The sequence below is a fragment of the Lutjanus erythropterus genome, chromosome 7 (assembly GCF_056507025.1).
Source record: "Lutjanus erythropterus isolate fLutEry1 chromosome 7, fLutEry1.hap2, whole genome shotgun sequence".
Lineage (NCBI taxonomy): Eukaryota > Metazoa > Chordata > Actinopteri > Lutjaniformes > Lutjanidae > Lutjanus > Lutjanus erythropterus.
The window spans coordinates 27,889,144-27,912,228 of record NC_139323.1 but is presented as its reverse complement, the minus strand read 5'-3'; the positions used below and the strand labels follow the sequence as shown (position 1 = coordinate 27,912,228).

Here is a 23,085-nt window from a genome sequence, read left to right as displayed (position 1 = left end):
GTAGTGCAATAAAATGGATGATTTAAGTTTTTGTATTTTTTTTTGCATTTGAGACCAATAGGTTAAATAATTCAGGTGGAAAAAATCAGCAAACTGTTGTGTCTTGCCTCATCCAGGAGGAATACCAAGCAGAGGGAATCACCTGGCACAACATCGACTACACAGACAATGTGGGCTGTATCCACCTCATCAGCAAAAAGCCCACTGGCCTGCTCTACCTGCTGGATGAGGAGAGCAAGTAAGAGCGGCTACAGATGATTCACACACTTTCATTCATGTCTTATCTCTACGAGTAGGAATGAAGTTTGTTTTGATTTAGTTAAAGCTGCTCATTAATCATCACGTATTTTCTTTTCCTCTCCTCTTTCTGTTCACCCTCTGTTTCCTGCACTCTAGCTTTCCCCACGCCACAGATGAGACATTATTAGCCAAATTCAAGCAGCAGCACCAGGGGAACAAATACTTTGTTCCCACAGCGGTCATGGAGCCTGCCTTCGTCATTCGACACTTTGCTGGGAAAGTCAAATATCAAATCAAGGTGAGGATGGCAGTCTGAGGAGACATCGGGTAACATAAGCAGAGGGGCTTGAATTATTCTTAGTTACACTTGAATATTATTGAACATTCTTGATATGTTCAACTTCACCAGGATTTCCGGGAGAAGAACACAGACCACATGCGTCCAGACATTGTGGCGTTGTTGCGGAGTAGCGACCGTGCGTATGTGCGGCAGCTCATCGGCATGGACCCAGTGGCCATGTTTCGATGGGGAATCCTGCGTGCCACCATCAGAGGCCTTGCAGCTTTTAATGAGGCTGGACGTGCCTGGGCCGCAAAAACTTCAGGTATATTATCAGCCTATCTGGGTGAAATAATCTTGATATATTGAGTATCGACAGTATAAAATATACAGCAACAAAAAGGGAAATGCAAAATAGTATTGATGGAAAACAAAACTTTAGTGCTTTGATTATAGGTAAAAAGTATCATACACTTCCTTCCTGCACTCCATTTGTGCATCTTCTACCACAACTTCAGAGGACTGCATTTTCTCTGCTCTGTAATTAGTCTTCCAGGTCAGCACAAAGAGGAATACAGAGAAACGTGGAGCTTTAGGAGATTTTGATAATTTCCGTGCAGTTCTCAATCCTCTATTACTTTTGTGCTTTGCATTGACGTAGGGGCCTTTTATGTGGATTAACAAGATTGAATAAAGTTGGGACAGAAACCAAAACAACAGAAACTGCTGTAGTCATGTGACTTTAATCAACCTTTATTCTACTTGAAAGTCCACTTATGATAAATACATTATTTCACCATCAATAATAAGTATTAATTGTGTATTTTTTTTTTTTATTTTAGGTGTTGTCCGTCCAGCCTCCCGAACTCCTTTAGGAGAGCTTAAACGATCCAATGCCCCAGTAGACAGAATGTACAAGTAAGTAATGAACATACTTGAATATAAAACTATGACACGTGTCTCATTTGGTGTTTTTTGGGTTTGGGCTGGTTTTCTGACGGTCAGGTCTGCTTTCTCTAGAAGAATCTGTCTGCCATAGTACCTGTGGATGTGGAGGCAGACTGTTCGTCCCTTTTGCTTTGTGGTCAATAACTTTTCTTTCAGGAAACACTGTCTCATTATTTTAAATCAAAGCTCTATAATAATGCAGCTCTTGTGAAGCTGCAGCCTTTCATCCGCTTATAAACTACACAGCAACATAATTCCTGTATGAATTGTAGCTCCTTGTTGAAGGTGGAGGAAATGTTTAAAATGGTTGGTGAACTGTGGACCTCCACATTTATCCTGTGGTACTGGATGAGATGAGGAAGGACAATGTCAGACACGGAAATTCTGTCCAGCTAACATATCTGAAGTGAATCCAAAAACAGTGACAAAAACACAGATTTTTGACATCCCCCTGACAGATGAATCCTCCTTCACCTCATCTCATCTCACCCATATCCTCTCCACCTTTTGGTGACCCCAGTGTGTGCGGTTCTCTCCTCTCCCCTCCACAGACGAGCATCTATGCTCGATTTCTACTTTGATCACTCAGAGGAGCGCCCTCTAGAGGCCTTTGAAGACATCTTTGCTAGCTATGAGAGTAAGAAGTAAGTGAATTTGGTGGACAGGAGAAAGGAATGAAGACATGAGGCCTAGCAGGAAGGAAATATGTTTTGTTTTGTGTAATAGATACCGGTTTGCTCCACTTTCTGAGTCTGCTCCCATCTAAAAAGAAAAATCCCAGTCTCCTTTAACTGTGTAATATAGCTGAATTCAAGCCAGTGTATCAAATGGTTTCTGTCATAGAAAATGTGGCTTATCAAATGTTGCAATGTCTGCTTCTTTAAATATGAATTCTGAGGAGGAAGTTCCCAGACAGTAAAACAAAGTTGCCCTTTACCTCGCATTGCCTCTCTTCCCTGACTGTAATCCCCATCTTTGTCTGTAGCTCTGATAATCTGTCTCCTTCCTCACATTTATTATTCTTGTTATAGAGTACAGGAAGGTGTTTGTACTGGCCTACTCTGATTAGCCACCTAGATTACTTACATCAACAGTGGAGCTGTTGGAAGCTCACATGTATTCGTACACGTACAGAGGCCCCAAGTCAAATAGGCAAAAAGAATTGGGAGAGCTTTCTCAGAATGAAACCAAACCATGCAGAATATTTTTGCATTGTTAAGCCCTCTGAATCTTGACCTTATACCCCCTGCATTCAGATCTAAAATTACTGGGTGGTTGTTTTACAGACCACTACCTGAACTGACCCTCAGTACACTGTTACAGTTGGTAAAGGTGTAGTTCACATTATTTGAAGTGGCATGCTTAATGCCGGTCGACACACCCCCAGTTTGGTTGGTTGGTTTTCCAAGTTAAGCAATGCACTGTTGTGTGCAGGGTCGGCAGCAAAACCTAAAAATAAGCCCATCTGAAAAACCAATATCAGTTTAAGTGTATGCTATTAACACTTTATGTTGCTGTCAGACAGCAGGCCGTTATATAAGCAACGTGGCAGTTTGCCGACACAAAAGACTGATGGCAAGGTGAAGCAGAGAAAATATTTAAACTACAATGGAATCGATATTGATTTTTTTTTCAGATGGGACTTTTTTAAGTGGCTGGTTGGAGTAGTTCCTGGCTACTCCAGCTGCTTCTCCGATCTGGGAGTGTGTTAACTGCCATCTACTGTAGGCAATACACCGATCTCACTTCATATAATCTGAACTGTCCCTTTAAAGGTATGTCTGAGGTGTAGAGGTCAGATTCACTGTGACTCATTTCACCATATATGTTGAGCATTCCTTCACTGCCTAGCCTCTTGTTTTCATGGTCATTTGTGGTAAGTATAGAAAAGTATTGCATGGACTAGCTCTGGGACACAGAAGAGGTCCCACATTAACCCCACCAGAACCAGTGTCCAGTGTAACACCAGTGTCAATGACAGGACCATGAATCCAACAGCCTCACCAGTAACAACTTACAGTCACACAGCCAGTAACAACCCCAGCATGGAACAGACGGCCGACCACGCTGAACGTCAGCTCTGCATGTTAACTACCACAGTGGCAGGGATACAGATGTGATTACAAACCCTTTGTGCCCCAGTCTCTCGTGTGTGTGTGTGTGTGTGTGTGTGTGTTTCTGTTCTTAAAGGGGATATGGTTGGGGCAGCATGGTTGAGTGGTCTAGTGTGTCTTGTGGTTTTCATGCAGGTAAAGATGAATGGTAGTAGAAGAATACATTTTGTGGTTTTTCTACATGGATAAGCAGAGCATGAAGTTCCTCTTGATATTAGACCACCAGCCATCCTGCACTGTGTATTCTTGTCTTGGTTAACTGCAGCGGTGTGTTTTCTTCTGAGGTGTCCTAACAGTGGCGCTCTGTCACACCCCGCTTTACGTTTTTTTTCCCTTTCCTTCCTCCTTTTGTCATTTTTTTTTACCCCTCCCTTCTCCTACTCCCCCTCTCCTTCCCTCTCTACACCGGGTGTGTGTGTTTGGTGTGATTAGAGACATGCATGCAGAGATCATCAGCTCCATTAAGAACTTGCAGTTGGATGGTGAGGACCCTCGCAAGCTGCTGCAATCCTGGGGTCGCCTCCGCTTCCCTCGACACGTCCTTCAGTGAGTCTGCAGATAGACCTGGCATCAGCTCTTCTCCAGATCAGTCCAGTGTCGTTGGCTCAGGCAGAACATGCTCCTGTTAAAGCTTTTTCCCCCTGAGAGAAACATCAACTATACATGAGAGCAAGCATACGTCATTTCCCTGCTGTCAAAGTGACCATGGTCCCTTTTGGGTGAAAACAAGAGCTATAAAAGTGCCAAATAATAAAACGAACCCCAGTGTTTGGTTTTATTTACTTCCTTAAAGGGCAGAGGAGAGTACAAGAAGCTTCAGGCCCTCAACAGAGAGGATAAAAATAGTAAACTGTAGGACCCAGCCAGTCAATACATGCACATCTGTGGCACAACACTTTATTACAGCTTAATTGTTGAAGTTACTAAGTAAATGACATGTGTGCCTGTGGCCTAACTTTGTAAAGAGAATAAAGTAACATAGGAAGTGGAGCTAAAACCAACCTGTTTTACACGTCTCTCAGTTTGCTGTAAAATGTCGCCTAACAAGCAAAAACTGCAATCAAAATTGCCACACAGCGATGTAATTAATAAACAGTAACATTAACATTGAACTGACTACCAAAACAGAAAATTAATTTGTCTTAAGGACAGAAAAAGTTACTTCTTAAACTCATTTTGACCATCCACAGACAAATCACTATCACATTTATAGCCACTTTTCAAAAATGAAAAATAAAAACATAAAATCATTAATGTCTCATGTTATCCAATCTAATAAAACATGAAAGACACTTCATCAGTGGACATTACGTTATTGGCTCAGTTTGTAGATATTATCGAGTTTTCTTGAAGGCTAAAGCTGAAATGCCTTAAATACCTTCATCAGCTGCTGCATGAAAATCATCAGACGACTGTGCCGGCATGCGAGGTCTTTTAGAGCATCTTGAGAAAAAATGTCCTGGTGGCCTCGCAGCATGTTGGAGAACCTGAGCATATATTCAGGCACTTTTATGTAGTGATAGCAGTAAGAGAGCATGTCTGTCTGTGTATGTTGAGTCTCTGCTGTGCTGATTGTTTAGACTTACATCCCATCTCCTGCAGCAAACTCCCTCCTCCTCCTCCTCTTCATCCTCTGTCATCATCACCTCTCACTGATTCACGCCTCGTCTTTGCCCATCATTCATTCTAGGTGTACCGCTTGATTTCACCACTGACTGACAGCGCATGAGGAAGTCACCTGTTCGTACTAACCTGGCTTCACACACTCCATTCGCTACCTGTTCCATTCGCCCACCACAGGCTTTTAAAGCATCAGTCCATCTAACTCACCCTGCATCTTCTTTCCCCCCTTTTCACAGGAAACAGAAGAGCACCAAACAGAGGCAGGTCATCCCCAAGGTAAACCTGAGGAAAGAACACAAGTTTAAGGGCAGATAAAGAGAATATACGGTTTAAGAAATATAAAACAGCTCCAAGTGATGTGATTTTACTAGTTTGCCATCATCTCAGTGCAAGTAGGAAATTAATTTACTGTATTCCTGCTGTGCAGAGTTTGCTGGATTCTCGGTCTCTGAAATTCATCGTCAGCCTGACGCTGCATGATCGCACTACTAAGTCCCTGCTGCACCTGCACAAGAAGAAGAAGCCCCCCAGCATCAGTGCCCAGTTTCAGGTAATATCACCTACTGCACACACACGTTACACACAGACAGAACCCAAAAACAACCTCCAGCAGCAGTCCTGGATATTGAACCAACCCCTTTCCTTTTTTTCTGCAGACCTCTCTGACCAAACTCTTGGAGACTCTGAACAGAGCAGAACCTTTCTTTATTCGCTGTATCCGCTCCAATGCAGAGAAGGTAAAACTCTGTTCTTGTTAGTCATTCTTAATTTTGCTCATTGATATCATCTCTCCATGAATACTGAAGTTTTCTTCCACCTTAAAGACACAATGAGAGGAACGCTTAAGTGTAAATTGATGCAATGTAATCACATTTCATATACCTCTGTCAAACAAACCCCTTTACTTGCATAATGAAATTGCAGGAGTCAAACTGATATTGTTTTAAAATCAATGTAAAACCTGATTTATGATAATTGCCACATAATTTGCTGCCTTAATAAATGTTAAGAATATCTTTAACATAATACTCATTTATGCTGCTGATGATATACCGTTGTAAACTTGGTAAATATGGGTCTCTAAATGGTAAGAGTATAACAGAATGTGTTTCTTGTGTCCTTGTCTCTGAGCAGAAGGAGATGTATCTGGATGAGGCCTTGGTGGTTCAGCAGCTGCGATACACAGGAATGCTGGAAACTGTTCGCATCAGGAGGTCAGGCTACGGAGCTAAGTACACGTTCCAGGTACTGTAAAGTTACTCCACTTAATCCTAATATTCAGGATCTGTACCTCTGTAGTCATCCTTGGACAGTCTGCTCGTTTCTTATTTGCATCATCTTTGTTGTCTTATTCTTGCAGGAATTTGTAGATCAGTTCAGGGTTTTGCTGCCAAAGAATACCACTGCCTTTAAAGAGGACATTTCAGAGCTGCTTGAGAAGAAACTGGGCTTGGACCCCACCACCTACCAGATAGGCAAAACCAAGGTACACCACTTGTCATTGCTCCTGAGTATAATTCTTTCACAAGACCTTATGAACCCCATTTCATCTCTACATTTTCTCCCGTTTCCTTCCATTCATGTAAATTCTGGTGTGTTTTCGGTGTGAAGGTGTTCTTGAAGGAGCTGGAGCGACAGCAGCTGCAGGACACGCTGCACAAGGATGTAATGCGGAAGATCATCTTTCTACAGCGCTGGTTCAGAGCTCGCCTGCAGAGGAAAGAGTTTCTGGACATGAGACAGGCAGCCATCTTGATTCAGGTAAACACAGACACAGCAGTTCTTTTTGTGGCTGTCATGTCAGTATACTGAATTAATAATGTTCATGTTTCCATTTTAACATTTTAACATGTTACTCCCCCTCCACCCCAACACCAACCCCTGCTGCAGTTACTTGTTTCTGTAAAACAGTAACTGACCATTGCATGTCACTTTCAATATTTAAATGAAGGGTTCCTTTTAAAGAAATATGCATTTGCGAGCCCTCTGCCCCTTTGTGTTTAGATTTTTTAAGTAACTAGACCCAGTCTGAATCAAACAACCAATCAGGATTAACTTGTGTGTAAATTAACAAACAATCTGTACAAACAAGGGTCTTCTGGGTTCTACATGTCTTGGTGTCTTTCTTACATTGAATCAGACATAACTAACAGAATATAATGTGTGTGTAAGATGTAATTTTGCTAGTTAGTTACAATTATAGAGAACCTTGACGTTCTGTTTTTAGCCCAGAAAAATGCATCTGTATTTGGTGGGAGAGGCATCGCTGAGTGATGCAAGATAGCAAAGAGAGAGGCAGAAGGTTTTAGCATTGTGTGTGTTCAAAATCCCTACTGCAGCTTTAAGGTATAGTACTAATAGGACCTGTCCTTTTCTCTGTCCTCCTGCTTAGCGTTCATGGCGCAGGTACTGCAAAGAGGAGGAACGGCGACGGGCAGCCACTCTGATCCAGGCTGTGTGGAGAGGACACAGACAGAGATTACAGAACCAACGCAAAAGCCAGGGCGCCACCAAGATACAAGCCCTGGTCAGAGGACACTCGGCACGCAGAAGGTAACAACACAGAGGCACTGAAAACTCCTGTCTAGAACAAGTCCTAAAATAATTTTTAACAAAGCCTCCTGAAGAATGTATGTTTGGTATTTTCATATTCGCTTGTTTAAAAAAAAAAGGTCTCCTGAGGGCCTGGTTACTTCCTAATCTGTGGACAGCAGAGGAAAGACTGTCCCGGTCCTTATATATGCCTTGTAAAGTAACTTACTGTCCTCAAATTAAAAGTAAAAATGTGCTGTCATATTTATGTTTTGTTTATTACAGGTGCCAGTTTCTGCGTGAGGAGAAACGCAGAAAGGAGGAGGAGGAAAAACAGGCACGGAAGAGAGCAGAAGAAGAGGAAAGACAGAGGAGGGAAGAAGAGGAGGAGGCCAGGAGAAGAGCAGAGGAGGAGGAAGAAAGGAGGAGGATGGAGGAAGAAGAAGAAGCGAGGAGAAAAGCAGAAGAGGAGGATGCCAGGAGGAGAGCAGAGGAAGAAGAGGCAGCCAGGAAAGCACAGGAAACAGAGAAAAGTGTGGCTACCGAGCCTGAAACGAGAGAGGACCCAGATATCGAGCTGGTCACAGAGGAGACAATAGATGACAGCCTCCCTGTCCAGGACACAGAGGAGGAGAGAGGAGTGGAGGACGGAGAGGTTAATACAACCTCACACACAGAGGAGGAGCAGACCAAGGAGGAAGAGCCGGAGGACGGGGAATTGGATTTGCAGACCAATGGTACCGTGGCTGAGGCTGGACCCCAGCTGGATGAGAAAGAGGAAGATGAGGAGAACCAAACACTAGGAGAGTCTGATTCAAAACCTGTCCCGCCCTCTGATGGGGACACCTCCAGCGCACTTACACCCACGTCTCCAGCTGAAGGGTCAGACAAACCCGGCGATACCTCCACAGCCTCCAACGCTGAACAAAACAGACCACGAGCTCCACCTATTAACCGGGGCCCATCATCCAGGAGCCAGGAGAAAAGAGAGCAGAGGAGACGAAGAGGGCTGGAGCACAACCAGAGAGAGACTGAACGGGCCTCCTCCTCCTCCTCAGCCATCAGCAAGGATGACACTTCCCCACCGAAGAGCACAAGCAAGGAGACGTCTAAGCTAAAAGAGCGGGCAGACAGCAAGGAGCTGGACCAGTACACCTTTGTGGCCTGGAAAATGAAGGAAGACAAGGGAGGGAAGAAGGAGGCCAAAACGTCTCCTCCTTCTGATGCTCCTGTCCGTCCGTCTACATTACCTCTGCAGCCCGCCGACTCTGTGCCTGAGAGAAACGGTCTGGGTGAGGGTGCCGGTGCAGTGAACCTGCATCGCCGTCCTGGGGCGATTAAGGAGAAGCCAGAGAAGTGGAGGGGAAGGAGGAGTGATGGAGAACTCTCTGAAGGCAACAGCCCTCCTCCACCTCACAACAGGGAAGAGAGAAGGAAAAAACAACCGCTGTACGTCCTCTGGTCGTATTCTCACATCTACCCTCATGTTCTGTCTCTAACAAATAGCAAAGTTTTTTAAACATCTTATATTTTTTTGACATCATACTTGTCAATATGAGCAGTGACAGAAGATCTTCTTCATCACAATGGGCCTCATGCAAGAACCACTTGTGTGAACAGATTCGTTCATATGTGGCTTGTATAAGAGATTTAGGAAAACTTGCCACGTTCATAACTTTTCTCATTTTAAATTTTCTCTTAAATACAGTTAGAAATAGTCCAGACCTGTCGTAGGAGTTGTGTGCAATTAGCCTGCTACCATTAGATTATCCAAACCAAAATTTTTCACTAATGGCTTGTAAATTTAATTACTTTGAAGCAATTTGGAGTTTGAAAATCCTGTACACATTACACTTCCTAAGACAATTATTATTATTATTATTATTAAAATTATTCATACAACCTAATAACATAATCAGTCATTTAAAGTGGCTATTACCATGACCATTACCATTACCATTACATTGGCCGTATCGTCACATGCAGGTTGCAAGTTGCTGTTCGGGTGAACATTCTCTGTTGCAATTCTTTTTCTTTTTTTTTCTTATCAACTCTGTTCCAATTCTTGAGGCCAACATCACCTTTTATGGCACGTGTTCTGTCGTCCATGTCCATGATGGAGGCTTCCCTTTGGTGATGGTGACAGACATGAAACACCTTGCTGTGGGGAGATTTTTTCTTAAGCCATTTCTATATCAAACATTTTTTTCTATATTTTAACGAATAATATGATATAATAATAATGAATATGTTTTAATGAGTTCTTTTTTTACTCTTTGATGCCATTGTCATCAATGAACATTTACAGGGCAGGAAGTGTAGCCTTATATGATATTATAAATTATGCTGGTTTACAAATCTTGTGAATGTGAAGGTAAATGCACACAGTCAAATCATTTACACACCTGAAGTTAGGAGCGTCTGCTGAATCTGATGTGGAACATTACTTCGATACAAAAAAAGTGAAAGAGAAAGTTAGATTATAAGTTATAAGAATATGAAGTTTTTCTTGCATGAGGCCTGTTGTTTATGTGATCAGGAATCCCCTCAATTGTCAGTGCAAAAACACTAGTACTTTCCATAAATTGATCTGTATCACATATATTTTTTCACCTGTTTATCTGCAGGAGTGAAACAGCCTCCTCATCAATTGACAGTTTGTCTCCAGGTTCTGAAGGGGCTGGTGCTATTTCAGCCAAAGAGGTATGTTAAATGTTCATCTCCTGTTTTAGTTCAAAGACATTCAAATATAAACTTTTCACTGTTGACATTTTACGTTCTACAAATCTGGTCTAAACTGGCAAAAAAAAAAATCTCAGCCAGTTATTCTGCACATACTTCCATCACCTGAAAATTGTTTTCTGTTCTGCAGTTGCTTTCCCCCTCAGAAAGCTATGCTGACGGCTCAAAGGGAAGCTCCATCAGAAGGAGACACCAAGACAGTTCTGGTCACCAAGACTCGGCACACGCCATCCCGTCCACACCAGACAGGTACTGCACTGCACTGGACTGGCCTTTAAGCCGAATCACTGTGATGGCACGCTTACAACCACAGTCACTATAAGGATGGACAACTGGCAGTTGACTGGAATTGCGGAGATATGTAAAATCAGCAAAGTAGTGTATTTTCTTGGTCATTTTCAGCTGTAACTGTCCACATAGTCTCATCACCAGGTCAGACTAACAGAAGTTACTATAAACAGACATTGTGATTGGTTCCATAGACGAGTCATCTGTGATGAGTTGCAGCAAAAAGTATTTTGGTCCAAACATTTGTTTGCAAAGGAGATGATTGAGATGTGGAAACAATGACAATGTGACCAGTAGGCCAAAGATGCACTGCTGAGACAAAGAAATTAAAACTCCTTCACAGCAAATCATCCTCCGTTTTATTTTACAGTGTCTGCTTGAGTCAGACTGTTCATGGGAAACTCTCTGCCTTGTGTAATCAAACTATCCTCAGCTCCTTGTGTGGTGCTGCACGTTCACTGCCGGAAATTCCTGATAGCTGGATTTTTCCCCTGAATGGATTTATATGCCAGAAATGTTCACTTCAGGCTCAGTCACTGGACCAGAGTTTTATCAGACTGAGGCATCGGGTGGATTGATTTGTATTGAATTTGTATTGTTGCTATGGTGACACTGTTGGAGCAGAGCTTGATGAAGTGGCACTTTAAAAACCGGCTGCTACATGGTAATTCAGTTTTGATGGTATTTTTAAAAATATGACATGTTAGTTATTTACTTAAATGATCTGTTTTGCCTGTTGCCAAGAAACAAACGGGAGTTTCCAACAGGCATATGATTAAGAGCACAAGACAAACTTTAGTCTGCTATTAAAGATGAATGAGTTCTAAGATAAGACATTGTGAATTCACCCTGAAAAATCTCTACCCTGTGTCCAGCACAAACAGTCAACAGTTTTTACTTCACAAGTTTTGTGAATATCCTTTGTGTGTTTCTGTGCCCTGCAGGTCAGGTGGTTTCTTCAGTAAAATTCTGAAAAAACGACCGCACAAGGAGGCCCAGACTCCAGATAACGGAGAGGTGACACTTGCTCAGATTCTCAATGAGAAGCCAACAGGAGGGGAAGGTAAATAATATAAACAGGACTAGTGAGTGACTGCATTTACATGCATAAAATATTCCACTTTTTGCCCTTATTCTACTAATTTTAGTATTTTTGGGGGGAGCCCAAAACTCATTCATATATTTCATCACCAATAAAAATGATTTTGTGGTTATTTTGAGATCAGATATAGAGATCAGTGACATCTTATCACCAAACACAAGCTGCACTGCAGCTGGTGGTCTGCTGCAGTGCTCTTTCATCACACCTCATGAAGTGAGAAATGTAAAGAAAACACAGGTGTATTACCACTGTTATCCTCGGGCCTGAACTGATCCTGCTGTTTGCTTTCTGAGAAAACAGTGACCCGTGCAGCAGGATCACACTCAGTGCTAACAGAATAACTTTACTCTGGGTTTTGTTTCCTCTGTAGGAGGATGTACAGTCTGTATGCAGATTGTACATTTGGCATCAGGAGGTTGTGTTTAATCTATGTATTCACTTATTCACCTTTTCCTAATGCAATAGATATGACTTTGTGACTATAAGTATAAAAACATTTTCTCTCTCTTTCAGCCCCATCCTCCGCACATCCATCTCGACCTCTTTCCCAGCCCCACGGGGAGCGCGCTGGTAAAGGTTTGGGCCGCAACCCCACCATCAAGATCAGTCGTGCCACACGGGTGTCTGAGCAGTGGAACGCCTCACTGGATCGGGAAATCACCAACGCCAATGAATTGCGGCACCTCGATGAGTTTCTGGGCAACCAGGTGAGTGAAAGGCGACCAGATGTTTACTTATTGTAGGAACTAATTTTATCTTACTGACCCACAAAATATTTTTTATTTGTATTCTCTTACAGGTCAATGATTTCCGCTCCAGGGGGAAGCCGTTGTCAGCTGCAGAGGCCATCTTTGTTACAGCCACCATGCAGTTCAGAGAGACTATCAAAGCCATGTATTCTCTGCCTGTGAGTCTGTCTGCATGCACGTAACACACACATAATACATACCAAAGCTGCAATGATGGGTCAGTTAATCCATTAGTAGGTTGAAAAAAAATAGTTGCCACCTATCTATTTTTTGTTCTTTTACTTTTAGTTTTCACGCAAAATTGTCCAACGTAATATAATATACTACTTGCCATAAATAAAGATAAAAATATAAATATAAAAAAGAATCTGTAATTAATAATGAAAATGATTGTTAGATGCAGCACTATTATATATGCTGATACTGATTGCCGCCCTCTCTTTTTCCTCATTTTCTCTCCTGTCCTCTTAACTTTGCCAGAAACCCACCATCGGCTACAAAGGTCTGATGACGGGCTACCAGAACAAGGTGATCCACCTGGCGGGCGACAAGCAGAAAGGAGAAGTCCAGCTCGTGGTCAACCTCTTCCAGTCGGTGCTGGACGGCTTCATCAGAGGAGAGATGAAGAAAGAGGAGGCTGAGCCTGCAAAGGTGAAACTCAGATTCATTATCATTCCGTCTAAATTAATTTGAATATGAAAACCACAACTAATCTACACTTACGCTCTCTGTGTGTTTTCCAGCCTGCTAAAGCGAGGAAGAAGAGGAGGAAAAAAGATAAAAGTGTAAGTATGCAAACTTGAAATTAGCCACATTTTTCACCTGATTTCTTGGAATCTACTATCACTTTATTTCAGTAAAGATTTGTTATTTAATATGCATTATGATTTCAATGAGTGCCTGTCTGTTTTGTTAGATGGAGAGCCCTCTGGATCACAGTTTCACCAACTATCAGGTCAACATTATGCAGTCATGTGACCAGTGTACTTCGTACATCTGGGGCATGGAGAAGGCCTACATGTGCAGCTGTGAGTTAACACCCAAAAAACACTCTTCCTCTTCTTTTATGTTTTATGTAAAGTGATGTTAATTATGTAATTCATAATTTGTCTATTTTTTTTATCTTGTCTTGTAGGTTGTAAAATGGTATGCCACAAGAAGTGTCTCTGCAAAATAGTCACTGACTGCAACACCTTCTGTGCCAAAAAGGTAGGTTTTTATTTTTAGAAATCGCTGGCCTGAATTAATTATACACTCATGATATATAATGGTTTGGCTGTGGTTTATACAGTCTAGTACAGAGACTCATCCTACTTTAAGCTAGCCTCTGCTCCACTAGACTCAACGTCATGTTCTCATGAGGTCTGAAACATGGCGCTCTCTGTGCATTTTCTGTCTTTATTCTAAAATAAATGACTGATAATTGCACTTCTGGCTAGTAAAATTTAAGCACCTCATTTTAACTAGCATGAGAAGCACTGCCAAAGCCTGATAGGAGCTGTAGTTGTTGAATAATAACAACAACCTAATTTATAGCCAATTAGAGACACAATAGCACATTATATTAACAACTTTTAATAAAGTGGTTTCACCCATTCTGAAATTAAACTTGTATTCAGATATTAGATTGAAAACAGCTTTGAAATTATGTAAAAGCAAACTAGCAAAAGAAAAGCTGTTCAGAAGGACGAAGCATGTTGGTGTTTTTTGCTTTAATCCCTGCATATTATTAGTATAAAGCTTTTGCAAATTTTAGCATGATGGGTCTCATAATTTAAATTCTAACAAAGAAAAGAGTTACTGTTAATACTGAAGTAAAAGCTTTCTTTATGTTAGTTATGAGGAGCTGTATGTCAACATTATTCTGTAAGGTTATTGCAGTGAAGACTGTGATTTCCACTGATGTTGTAGATTGTGATGAGTAGACGTCTTACTGACCTCTGCTGTCTGTCTGTCTGTCTGTCTGTCAGAGTGACGAAGAGTCTGGCGATCAGCACTTCGGGGTGCGAGTCTGTCACTTGATCAGTGATAAGAACCCGGTACCCATGGTGCTGGAGATGATGCTGGAGCACGTGGAGATGCACGGCCTCTACACCGAGGGCATCTACCGCAAGTCTGGCTCTGCCAACCGCATGAAAGAGCTGCACCAGCGACTGGACACCGGTTAGACCCCTTCTGATTCTCATTTAAATGACTAACTGGACAGTTAAACAGTCATTAAATGCATGGCTCCTTTGTTGACTTTTTTTTCTATAAATGTGTTTAGACCCCCACCTGGTCTGCCTCGAAGACTATCCCATCCACACAGTGACAGGCCTGGTGAAACAGTGGCTGAGGGAGCTGCCAGATCCTCTCATGACCTTCACACATTACAATGACTTCCTGCATGCAGTGGGTGAGGAGAACATTCCCCACCAGGGGGCAGCATAGTGCAGCAGACAATCTCTGTGCCGGTCTTTTCTTTTCACTGTTTTGGGCACAAGTGGCTCAAATCTGATTTTTTTTATTTATTTATTTTTTATTTTCATGACAACATATGTGGTCCTGAATCAGATACAGGTCAGATTTTTTTGCAGCGTGGCAACAGTGTGAACAGTCACACCAGAATCCATGCGACTTTTGCGTCACTCACTCACCTGAACTAAGGGTCTTGTTGCAAGAGTCTCGTGGAGAGGTGCTGATCGATGTAGTTAAAAGTAATCTTTGATATCCTGAAATTTTGTATGAATTATGTTTCGCTGAAGCTCCGTATCCACACACACCTCCATACAGACTTAGCTGCCATTGTTCCACAAAAAGCCATAATTAAAAACTCTCCTCATCCTCGATATCATCTGCTCATAAATATGCTCTCTTCCACTGCACATCAGCTTATCGTATGTATTTTTGTTGAAACATATTCAGCATTTAGAATGATAGAGTTTAATAGCTTCATTTTCTGTAACATAAACCAGTGGTCTGAACATAGAACAAGAACTCACACATACTCACCCAGCCGATCATAACAAAAAACAAAAACAAATAGATACAGGTAGTTGATAAGGTTTGAGGTAAAAATGTCACCTAAGTCTAATTGCACTTCCGTGGCCTCCATATTTACCTGGATTCTGCTATTGGCCACATGTTAAAAAATAATGTTAACAGCCAAACAAAAAATCAGATCTGATAAATAAATCCAAATTGAGCACTTTTCATTAATTTTTTCATTAATTACGTGTCTTTTCTTCGTAGAACTGCCAGAAAAGCAGGAGCAGCTTCATGCTATATACAAAGTGCTGGAAGAGCTTCCTACAGCAAACTTCAACACATTAGAGAGACTCGTCTTCCACCTTGTCAGGTACGGTTCCTTCATCCTGGCCCTCTCTGACAGCTGTATATTCCATTATAGTAATTTCATTTACCTCAGCAGTTATGTTACAACTTAGATTATACTATATGTGCAGATAAACTACATGCTTATCTCCAATGAATTCTCTTGCAGGGTGTGTAAAGTGGAGGGTCACAACCGCATGTCTCCTAACTCGTTGGCCATAGTTTTTGCCCCATGTGTCCTGCGCTGCCCAGACAGCGCTGACCCACTGCTCAGCATGAAGGATGTTGCCAAGACAACCACGTAAGACATGTCGTGAAAGCAAATACAGCAAGATGTGCTTTTTGCTTTTCCAAGATATAAATAAATCATTCCGTCTGTAGTGCGTTGTTAATAAGCTCTAAATCCCTCCTCCTCCTGCAGGTGTGTGGAGATGCTCATCACCGAGCAGATCAGACGCTACAACGAGAAGATGGAGGAGATCGAGCAGCTGGAGTACGCGGAGGCTCTCGCTGTTAACCAGCTCAAACTCAAGAGAAAGAACACGGTGAGAAACAAGACCCTAACTCGTTCTGGATCACCTTTGTTCGATTTAGCGAGTTCACAATACCATGGCAACAACATCAAGTTTTAGATTATTTCTCAGCCTCGTGCCTGGGTGTAAAGGAAACAAATTTTATCATTAGAAAAGAATCGCATATCAGTGGTGTCTTCAGTAAAGCTTTACGAATTAGTAACATTTACAGCATCATAAAGTAACCCCAGTGTCAGATCCTGTTGTTCTGAGGTCACGTGGGTAACATGGCCGATGTTCCTTGTCTCTCTGTAGCACTACTGGCATTTACCTCTCAGGTTCTCAGCTCCTTACAAAGGAGTGGTGGTATGTATCACTGCGTTCTCCTAGCACAGTAGCTCTAGTAGTTGTAGTGCGTAGTACGGTGCCATGTATGAGCGCCTGTGCATGGCATGTTAGATGTGGGTGATGCTCTGGCTGTTTTGTTTTTTATCCTTCCTCACTTTTATTCCTCTTTACTAACTGGTAGTAGTTTGCATGTTGCTGTTTGCCGTTATTCTTGTTCTCTTTGTGAGGACAAGATGGTTCTGGGTTGGTGTTGTAATAATGTTTATGTTGTTGTCTAACTGGAAGACATTGAAGACAATAGTGCAATTTGCAAAGCTTGATGTTATCATCCTTTTTTTTTCTTTGTGCTATTCCAATGTCTTCCTTAGTCTTTGTTTGTTTTGAAAGATCACAAAGCTATGAAAGTCATAAGTCATGTTATATTTCATGTTGAATTGTTGGACGTTTCTGGATTGTGGTGATGTGTCTTTTAACTTTTATTCTATTTTACGTATATAAACCCCCTCACACCAGAACTTTTTGTTGGATGTTAAAGTGATAGTTTGGATTATTTGAAGTGGGCTTTTATGAGGTAATCATCAATAGTTAGTGTATTAACTAGAAGAGATGGCCATCAGCACACCTCCAGTTTTGAGAAGCAGCAGAAGTCTGTGGACAGAGTCAGTAGCAAAACATATTTTAGTCACCTAAAAAATCAATGTCAGTTGTATTTTCAATATTTTTAGTTTTAGTTTCACCATGCTGTCAGACAGTCTTTTCCAATGGAAAACCGCTGTTACAAAAGCCAGATATCACTCTCTCCAAAGCCACCAGATTCCATCGGCAAAAGTAGTGATTTTACCTCGCAGAATATAGTAATTGTTGATCTACCAGTGCCTGCATTTATTAGTGTGTTCATGTTATTGTGCGAATTCAGTGAATCCAAACTAACTTTTTAAAACACTGAAGTCACACAATAACGCAAACAAACTAACCGATCAAAGTCAAAGTTGTTGACCAGCAACTCCCGTGTTTTGCAAAGTAAAATTACTGATTTCGCCAATGGAGTTTGGTTGGTTTGGAGAGAGCAATATTTGGCTTATTTAAAATTCCCATTGGAAAAGACTGTCTGAAGTCGAGGTAAAGCAGTGAAAATATTCTAAATATAGTGAATACTTAAACTGAGATTAATTGTTTGTTGTTGTTTGTTTGTTGTTTACTTTTTTTTAAGTGTCTGAAATATATTTTACTGCTGGCCCTGTCCACAACAGTACATTGCTTAGCTTCTGTGTCGGTGCTCCTCTAGGGGCTTGCCAACCTCCATCTCCTGTAGGTAATACACTGAATATGAGTGAAAGTACCTCATTCAGCCCCACTTCAAATAATCCAAACTATCCCTTTAATGTATTACCCAGTGTCTTTTGTATCACAGCATTTTCTTTTTTTTACCACCTACAAGTTATTGTTTTTCAAAGATATTATGCAGATGCATGAACCATCCGGCCTCTTCTCTTTTACTCACTAACAAAATCTGAAATCAGTTTCAGATTTGGGTCAAAGTTGTGTGTTTTTATGGCCATTTATGTTTATTGTGTAATTATTATATAAATTATTCAATTTCTATAGTAATTACATAATGGACATTTTTGAGTTGAGTTTGTTGAGGTATCAGTGTGTGATGTCTGTCCACTGCAGATGCACGAGAAGGTCAGTTCTGATCTGAGTGTGGTCCCTGAGAACGAGCCTCTGGACTCGGACACCGAGGCTGAGAAGAACTTGGTGGAACGCATCAAGTCCATCAAACAGGAGAAGTAAGAATAAAATACTCTGTATCATTTCTTCACCTTCACCTTAGGTAACGTCTTTCCCCAAATCTGTCATTCCTCTGATGTCCTTGTCATGTGATTCTCCGTAGAGAGGATCTGGCCTGTCGACTGCCAGAGATGGAGCAGCCTGGTTCAGACCAGGAGAACTTGGACTCTGAAGCCTCGCTGAGCTCCGAGAGTCTTTTGGACGAGCAGCAGCGCTCCTCTGTTCACAGCTCGGAGCATGAAGGTCAGTGTTAATGGTCAGACAGGCCTTTCCTTCCTTCTACCTGTTTCTGTCACTCACCTGTGGGTTTCTGACCAGACCACGGGGCCGCTGGGTTGGGCCCTTCCTGTCTTTTGTGGTGCAGGTCTGGACCAGTGATGGTGATGGGCGGTGACGTCTGCTCTGTAACCAAGCAGGTTGGAGGAACAGCAACCGTGTTTGTGTATTTGTGTGTGTGTTTTTGTGTGCATATGTCTCATTGACCGTAAATAAAGATGGACGACACGTCTCCGCTTACCCCCACCACACAAAAATGAAGCCAAAATTTCCCTGATACGACCACTGGTGACCTCATTTGGAGCCACAGTCTGCACAGTAGTGATCAAGGTCGAGGCCACAGTATTAAGTTTCTGCCCATACAGCCAGCCGACTCAACTATGAGCAGGGATCAGCTGTCGATCATGATGTGAAACCCTCTTATAGCATCAAATAACTAATTAAAACTAAACTTGTCAGAAAAACGCACACATAAACATACATGTGTGTGATAAGAGCTGCCTGAAATGACAGAAACTGTGTTTCAAAATTTATTTGATGAGCTTGGAATTTGAATTTTTATAATTTTTAGTGTGGCCCCTTTTAGAAAATCCCCTTTGCTAACATGGAGGGGGCAGGATTCATGACCTGTACTGCAGCCAGCCACCAGGGGGCGATTAAGAGGCTTTGGCTTCACTTTTGGAGAGCTCGCATGTTGTCCATCTTTATATCAGAGTTATTATAGTTTTCATTAGTTTTTATTTTTTAATTTTTAATTTTTGTTTTTAATATCTGTTATTTTCCAGAGAGGGTTTGATTCTATTTGTTTAGTTTTTAGTGTTTAAAAATGTTTCGTTTTAGTTTAGTTTTTATTAGTTTTAGTTTTTTTTTTATTATTATAATCTGGGGGAGGTATTTGTCTGAGGCAAAATTTAAGAGGTTCAGAATAAAGATTGCTATACAAACACGAGTGACTCACAGTCACATAGGCCTCCCAGTATTAATGAACATGTGCACTAACGTCTCCTCATGAGACAAATTTGACCAAATTGACTAAAGACCAATACTAAAAAATTCTGTATATTTTTAATTTATTTTAGTTAGTTTTGTAAGTACACGATATCAGTTCAATTAGGTTTTTTTTCCTCATAAGGTCTAGTTTTTATTTTTACTTCAGTTAACTAAAATGTTTTTCCACTCATAGTTTGTTTTTAGTTTTAGTTAACTATAATAACTTTCTTTTTATGTGTCAATGATACGTCTGCACACCAATGTATGCATGTAAATGCATGTGTGGCACAGAAGCATGCTCAAACTTCATCCAAATTAATTAATTAATTGAACATTTGGCACAATGTAACCAATCAGATGTTTGCATGATTGTGCCTCACTGAACATTCATCTTGGTAGATAACATGGTTGCATGATCTTCCATTGGTCTTCCCCGTCTCAGGATTGTCGCGTGAAAGTAGCTTTGAAGAAGACATCTTCCTCTTCCTCAACTCAGTAACACTTTGTAATAAAAATGTATATTAAACGGTAAATTGATAGTTAATTAAACTTCTTCTAAATTTCTTTGTTAACAAACATTCAAATAATGTTTATATATGCTTTATATACAGTTTATTAAGCAATTGTAAAGTAGACATTAAGTGCGATTTTATAATGATCATCCAAATAATGTTTATGGATGCACTGCATAGTAATCATTAACCATGTATGAAGTATTATAAACATCAGTTAAAGCTTTATAATGGCCATCCAAATATTGGATGGTCATCGTGCTTTGGATTAAAAAGTGTTACGTATGTAAGGTATTGACATTATCAGTTGCAGCTTTATAATAGATATCTAGTTTTACAAAGTAATCATTAACCATTAAAAAAATGTGAAATATTTGGTCCATCTCTCTATGTAATGATTTCTTAAAAGCTCAAGGTACAAAAACTATTTATAATTTCATTGTTTAACAGTGAAATAACTATTAACTAAACTATAATTAACTATCAATTTACCATTTTTTAATGATGGTTATTAGAAAGTGTTAATTCAGCTCTTCCTCTTTCCTCCCTCTCTTCCAGGACGAGGTGGCGCCCAGCTGAGGAAATGCAAGCCAGTTTGTCCACCCAAACCATCAGACCTGGCCCAGCGACCTAAAGTCCCCGGTGGACGCATCTCGCTGCTGAGCCTCACCCCTTCTAGCTCCACCTCCTCCCTGTTTAGCTGCGCTTCTTCAACCTCTGAATCCTCCAACGCCTCCTTCAGGCACCCGCTGCAACGCCGCAACCCCATCATCCCAGACACAGTTAAACTCCCCCCGGGTGTCCTCTCCCAGTCCGCCGCCTCCAGTCCCGCTCAGACCCCTCCTCCTGGAAACCGAGCGTTAAACTACTTCAGGAGGAGAGAGACGCCTGGCCGTCGTAAAGACAGCACCCAGTCCCTCTACATCGACAGCTCGGAGTGTGACCTGTTGTTGCATTTCGCCTCCTGCCCTCCTTCTGCCGCCTCCTCTTCCACCTCCATCTCCATGGCAACACCCTCTCCTCAGCACCACGACACACAAGCCTCGAAGGGCCAGAGACGTTTTTCTGACCCAGACATTCCTTATATGGATGATGACATCTGACCAGGACAGAAGAGAAACGATGGCGAAGAGGATTAGGGTCAACTAGTAGACGAAAGGAAATTAATATAAATGACAGACAGAGTTGCCACAGATAAGAATGATGGACTGAAGAGAACCGGGAGAGGACAAGAGTCAAGAGTTGCAGTAGTATCTAAAATGGATCTACAGTTTAACAGAAGTGACACGAAACTGGAGGCTTTTCAAGAACCAATCAAGGAACTCCAAATGTGTCTAACATTTTCTTGTCCTCTATGACAGTAAAAATAACAGAGCCCGATGTTGCCAAGCACCTTTTCTACCATTTTAATATATATTGTGGTTACTGTTGATGAATTCAGTTGGGACAGAGGCGTGTTTTTCTTTAGCCTCATAATGATGGACCAGCAATTTTGTTTTCTTTCTCCTATTTTTTGTGCTAATTCAAGGAAATATTGCAGGTTCCAGCCGCACTTTTCATTTCTTAGTTCTCCCAATGAGCAAAACATGCTCACAGAAATGTTAGCTAGTGCCTTGGTAATGTACAGTAAGTTGACAGTTTCTCATGTTATGTTATGTAATCTTATGGACCGTGCTCGCAGAGGGATGGAGGGAGGGTTATTTGGGATGTCCTAGATTTTTGTGTTAATTGTACTGAACCGACATGAGACATGTTTAAAACAAGGACCTACAGTGAACATGCACAGTGTGACTGTTGTATACAACAGCTGCAGTGGACAACAGCCTCAATCCACCTTCACCCTCCACCTACCGCACAACAAACCCCAGATAGGAAATCATTTCCTCACATAGCAAAGGGAAATGGGAGCAGCACACGCCACTTTTTTTTTTCCTTTTGACACAACAAAAACACAAATGCAGCCTTGACGCAACAGCCGTGCCACAGTTTCTTTAAAGCCCCTTTAAAGTCCTTGAACTCACCTTTCCCTTTTCTAAAAATGAACTCGCAGCTTCACCCGGCTGTACTGTACCTGCCGCTGAGAGCAGGTTCTGCTGAAGCACAGCTTTGGACAAATTTGTATGAGATGTAATACTAATGTTCCTCTCTGACTGCTGTTGAATGATGTCTGCTAGTTTGTCTGGATAATGAGGACGATGTTCTGATGTGGAATGTGTAACAGAGAGTGTGTGGTTGGGACTGAATGACGTGAACTGTAATGGTTATTAGTATTAACATGACAATACAGAACATGATGCTTGTAACATCTGCTGCTGCTGTGTGTTTTTATCAGGGTCAGGTTCATTTTTTTAAGTTTCACAATACACCTTTTTATACAGTGGATCAGCTCTTCCCAAACTCATGCACATGGTACATCCAGTGGCAATGGACGAATCTGCTGTGCAAGAGCAGAGTGATTCTGACAACAATGATAATAATAATAATAATAAGAAGAAGAAGGATAATAATAACATAGTTATATATAATAAAACACTTTGTAGTAGATGATGAATATATATAGAACAATTGTTGTTTAGCACCTTTTAAATTGCCCTTAAACCACATGCATGGTATCCTTTTTATTCACTGTCATCATCTCATTTGTCAGTTTAACAGTATAAAGGTGGCAGGAAGCCAACATGGCCTACAAAAATTCACAAATACAGAAGAGGGATGTAAAAATAAAA

The 23,085-nt window shown here is 41.3% G+C and overlaps 1 protein-coding gene across 1 annotated transcript in view; it reads left to right on the top strand.

The window, feature by feature from the left end:
• Nucleotides 1–22,662, top strand: part of myo9bl (myosin IXb-like) — a 75,773-nt gene extending 53,111 nt beyond the window's left edge. The window contains exons 13-44 of the mRNA XM_084723438.1: nucleotides 117–238; nucleotides 397–538; nucleotides 650–845; nucleotides 1,363–1,438; nucleotides 2,020–2,112; nucleotides 4,015–4,128; nucleotides 5,442–5,481; nucleotides 5,633–5,755; nucleotides 5,862–5,942; nucleotides 6,340–6,450; nucleotides 6,566–6,691; nucleotides 6,817–6,966; nucleotides 7,598–7,758; nucleotides 8,023–9,186; nucleotides 10,365–10,440; nucleotides 10,610–10,728; nucleotides 11,712–11,830; nucleotides 12,383–12,576; nucleotides 12,669–12,776; nucleotides 13,099–13,269; nucleotides 13,362–13,403; nucleotides 13,535–13,646; nucleotides 13,754–13,827; nucleotides 14,589–14,781; nucleotides 14,885–15,013; nucleotides 15,850–15,955; nucleotides 16,100–16,231; nucleotides 16,352–16,475; nucleotides 16,758–16,808; nucleotides 18,465–18,580; nucleotides 18,685–18,824; nucleotides 20,918–22,662. Of these exons, the coding sequence (XP_084579564.1) occupies nucleotides 117–238; nucleotides 397–538; nucleotides 650–845; nucleotides 1,363–1,438; nucleotides 2,020–2,112; nucleotides 4,015–4,128; nucleotides 5,442–5,481; nucleotides 5,633–5,755; nucleotides 5,862–5,942; nucleotides 6,340–6,450; nucleotides 6,566–6,691; nucleotides 6,817–6,966; nucleotides 7,598–7,758; nucleotides 8,023–9,186; nucleotides 10,365–10,440; nucleotides 10,610–10,728; nucleotides 11,712–11,830; nucleotides 12,383–12,576; nucleotides 12,669–12,776; nucleotides 13,099–13,269; nucleotides 13,362–13,403; nucleotides 13,535–13,646; nucleotides 13,754–13,827; nucleotides 14,589–14,781; nucleotides 14,885–15,013; nucleotides 15,850–15,955; nucleotides 16,100–16,231; nucleotides 16,352–16,475; nucleotides 16,758–16,808; nucleotides 18,465–18,580; nucleotides 18,685–18,824; nucleotides 20,918–21,462 (5,250 nt within the window). The 3' untranslated portion in view covers nucleotides 21,463–22,662. The remainder of the gene's footprint in view (nucleotides 1–116; nucleotides 239–396; nucleotides 539–649; nucleotides 846–1,362; nucleotides 1,439–2,019; nucleotides 2,113–4,014; nucleotides 4,129–5,441; nucleotides 5,482–5,632; nucleotides 5,756–5,861; nucleotides 5,943–6,339; nucleotides 6,451–6,565; nucleotides 6,692–6,816; nucleotides 6,967–7,597; nucleotides 7,759–8,022; nucleotides 9,187–10,364; nucleotides 10,441–10,609; nucleotides 10,729–11,711; nucleotides 11,831–12,382; nucleotides 12,577–12,668; nucleotides 12,777–13,098; nucleotides 13,270–13,361; nucleotides 13,404–13,534; nucleotides 13,647–13,753; nucleotides 13,828–14,588; nucleotides 14,782–14,884; nucleotides 15,014–15,849; nucleotides 15,956–16,099; nucleotides 16,232–16,351; nucleotides 16,476–16,757; nucleotides 16,809–18,464; nucleotides 18,581–18,684; nucleotides 18,825–20,917) is intronic.
• Nucleotides 22,663–23,085: the final 423 nt, after the last annotated feature.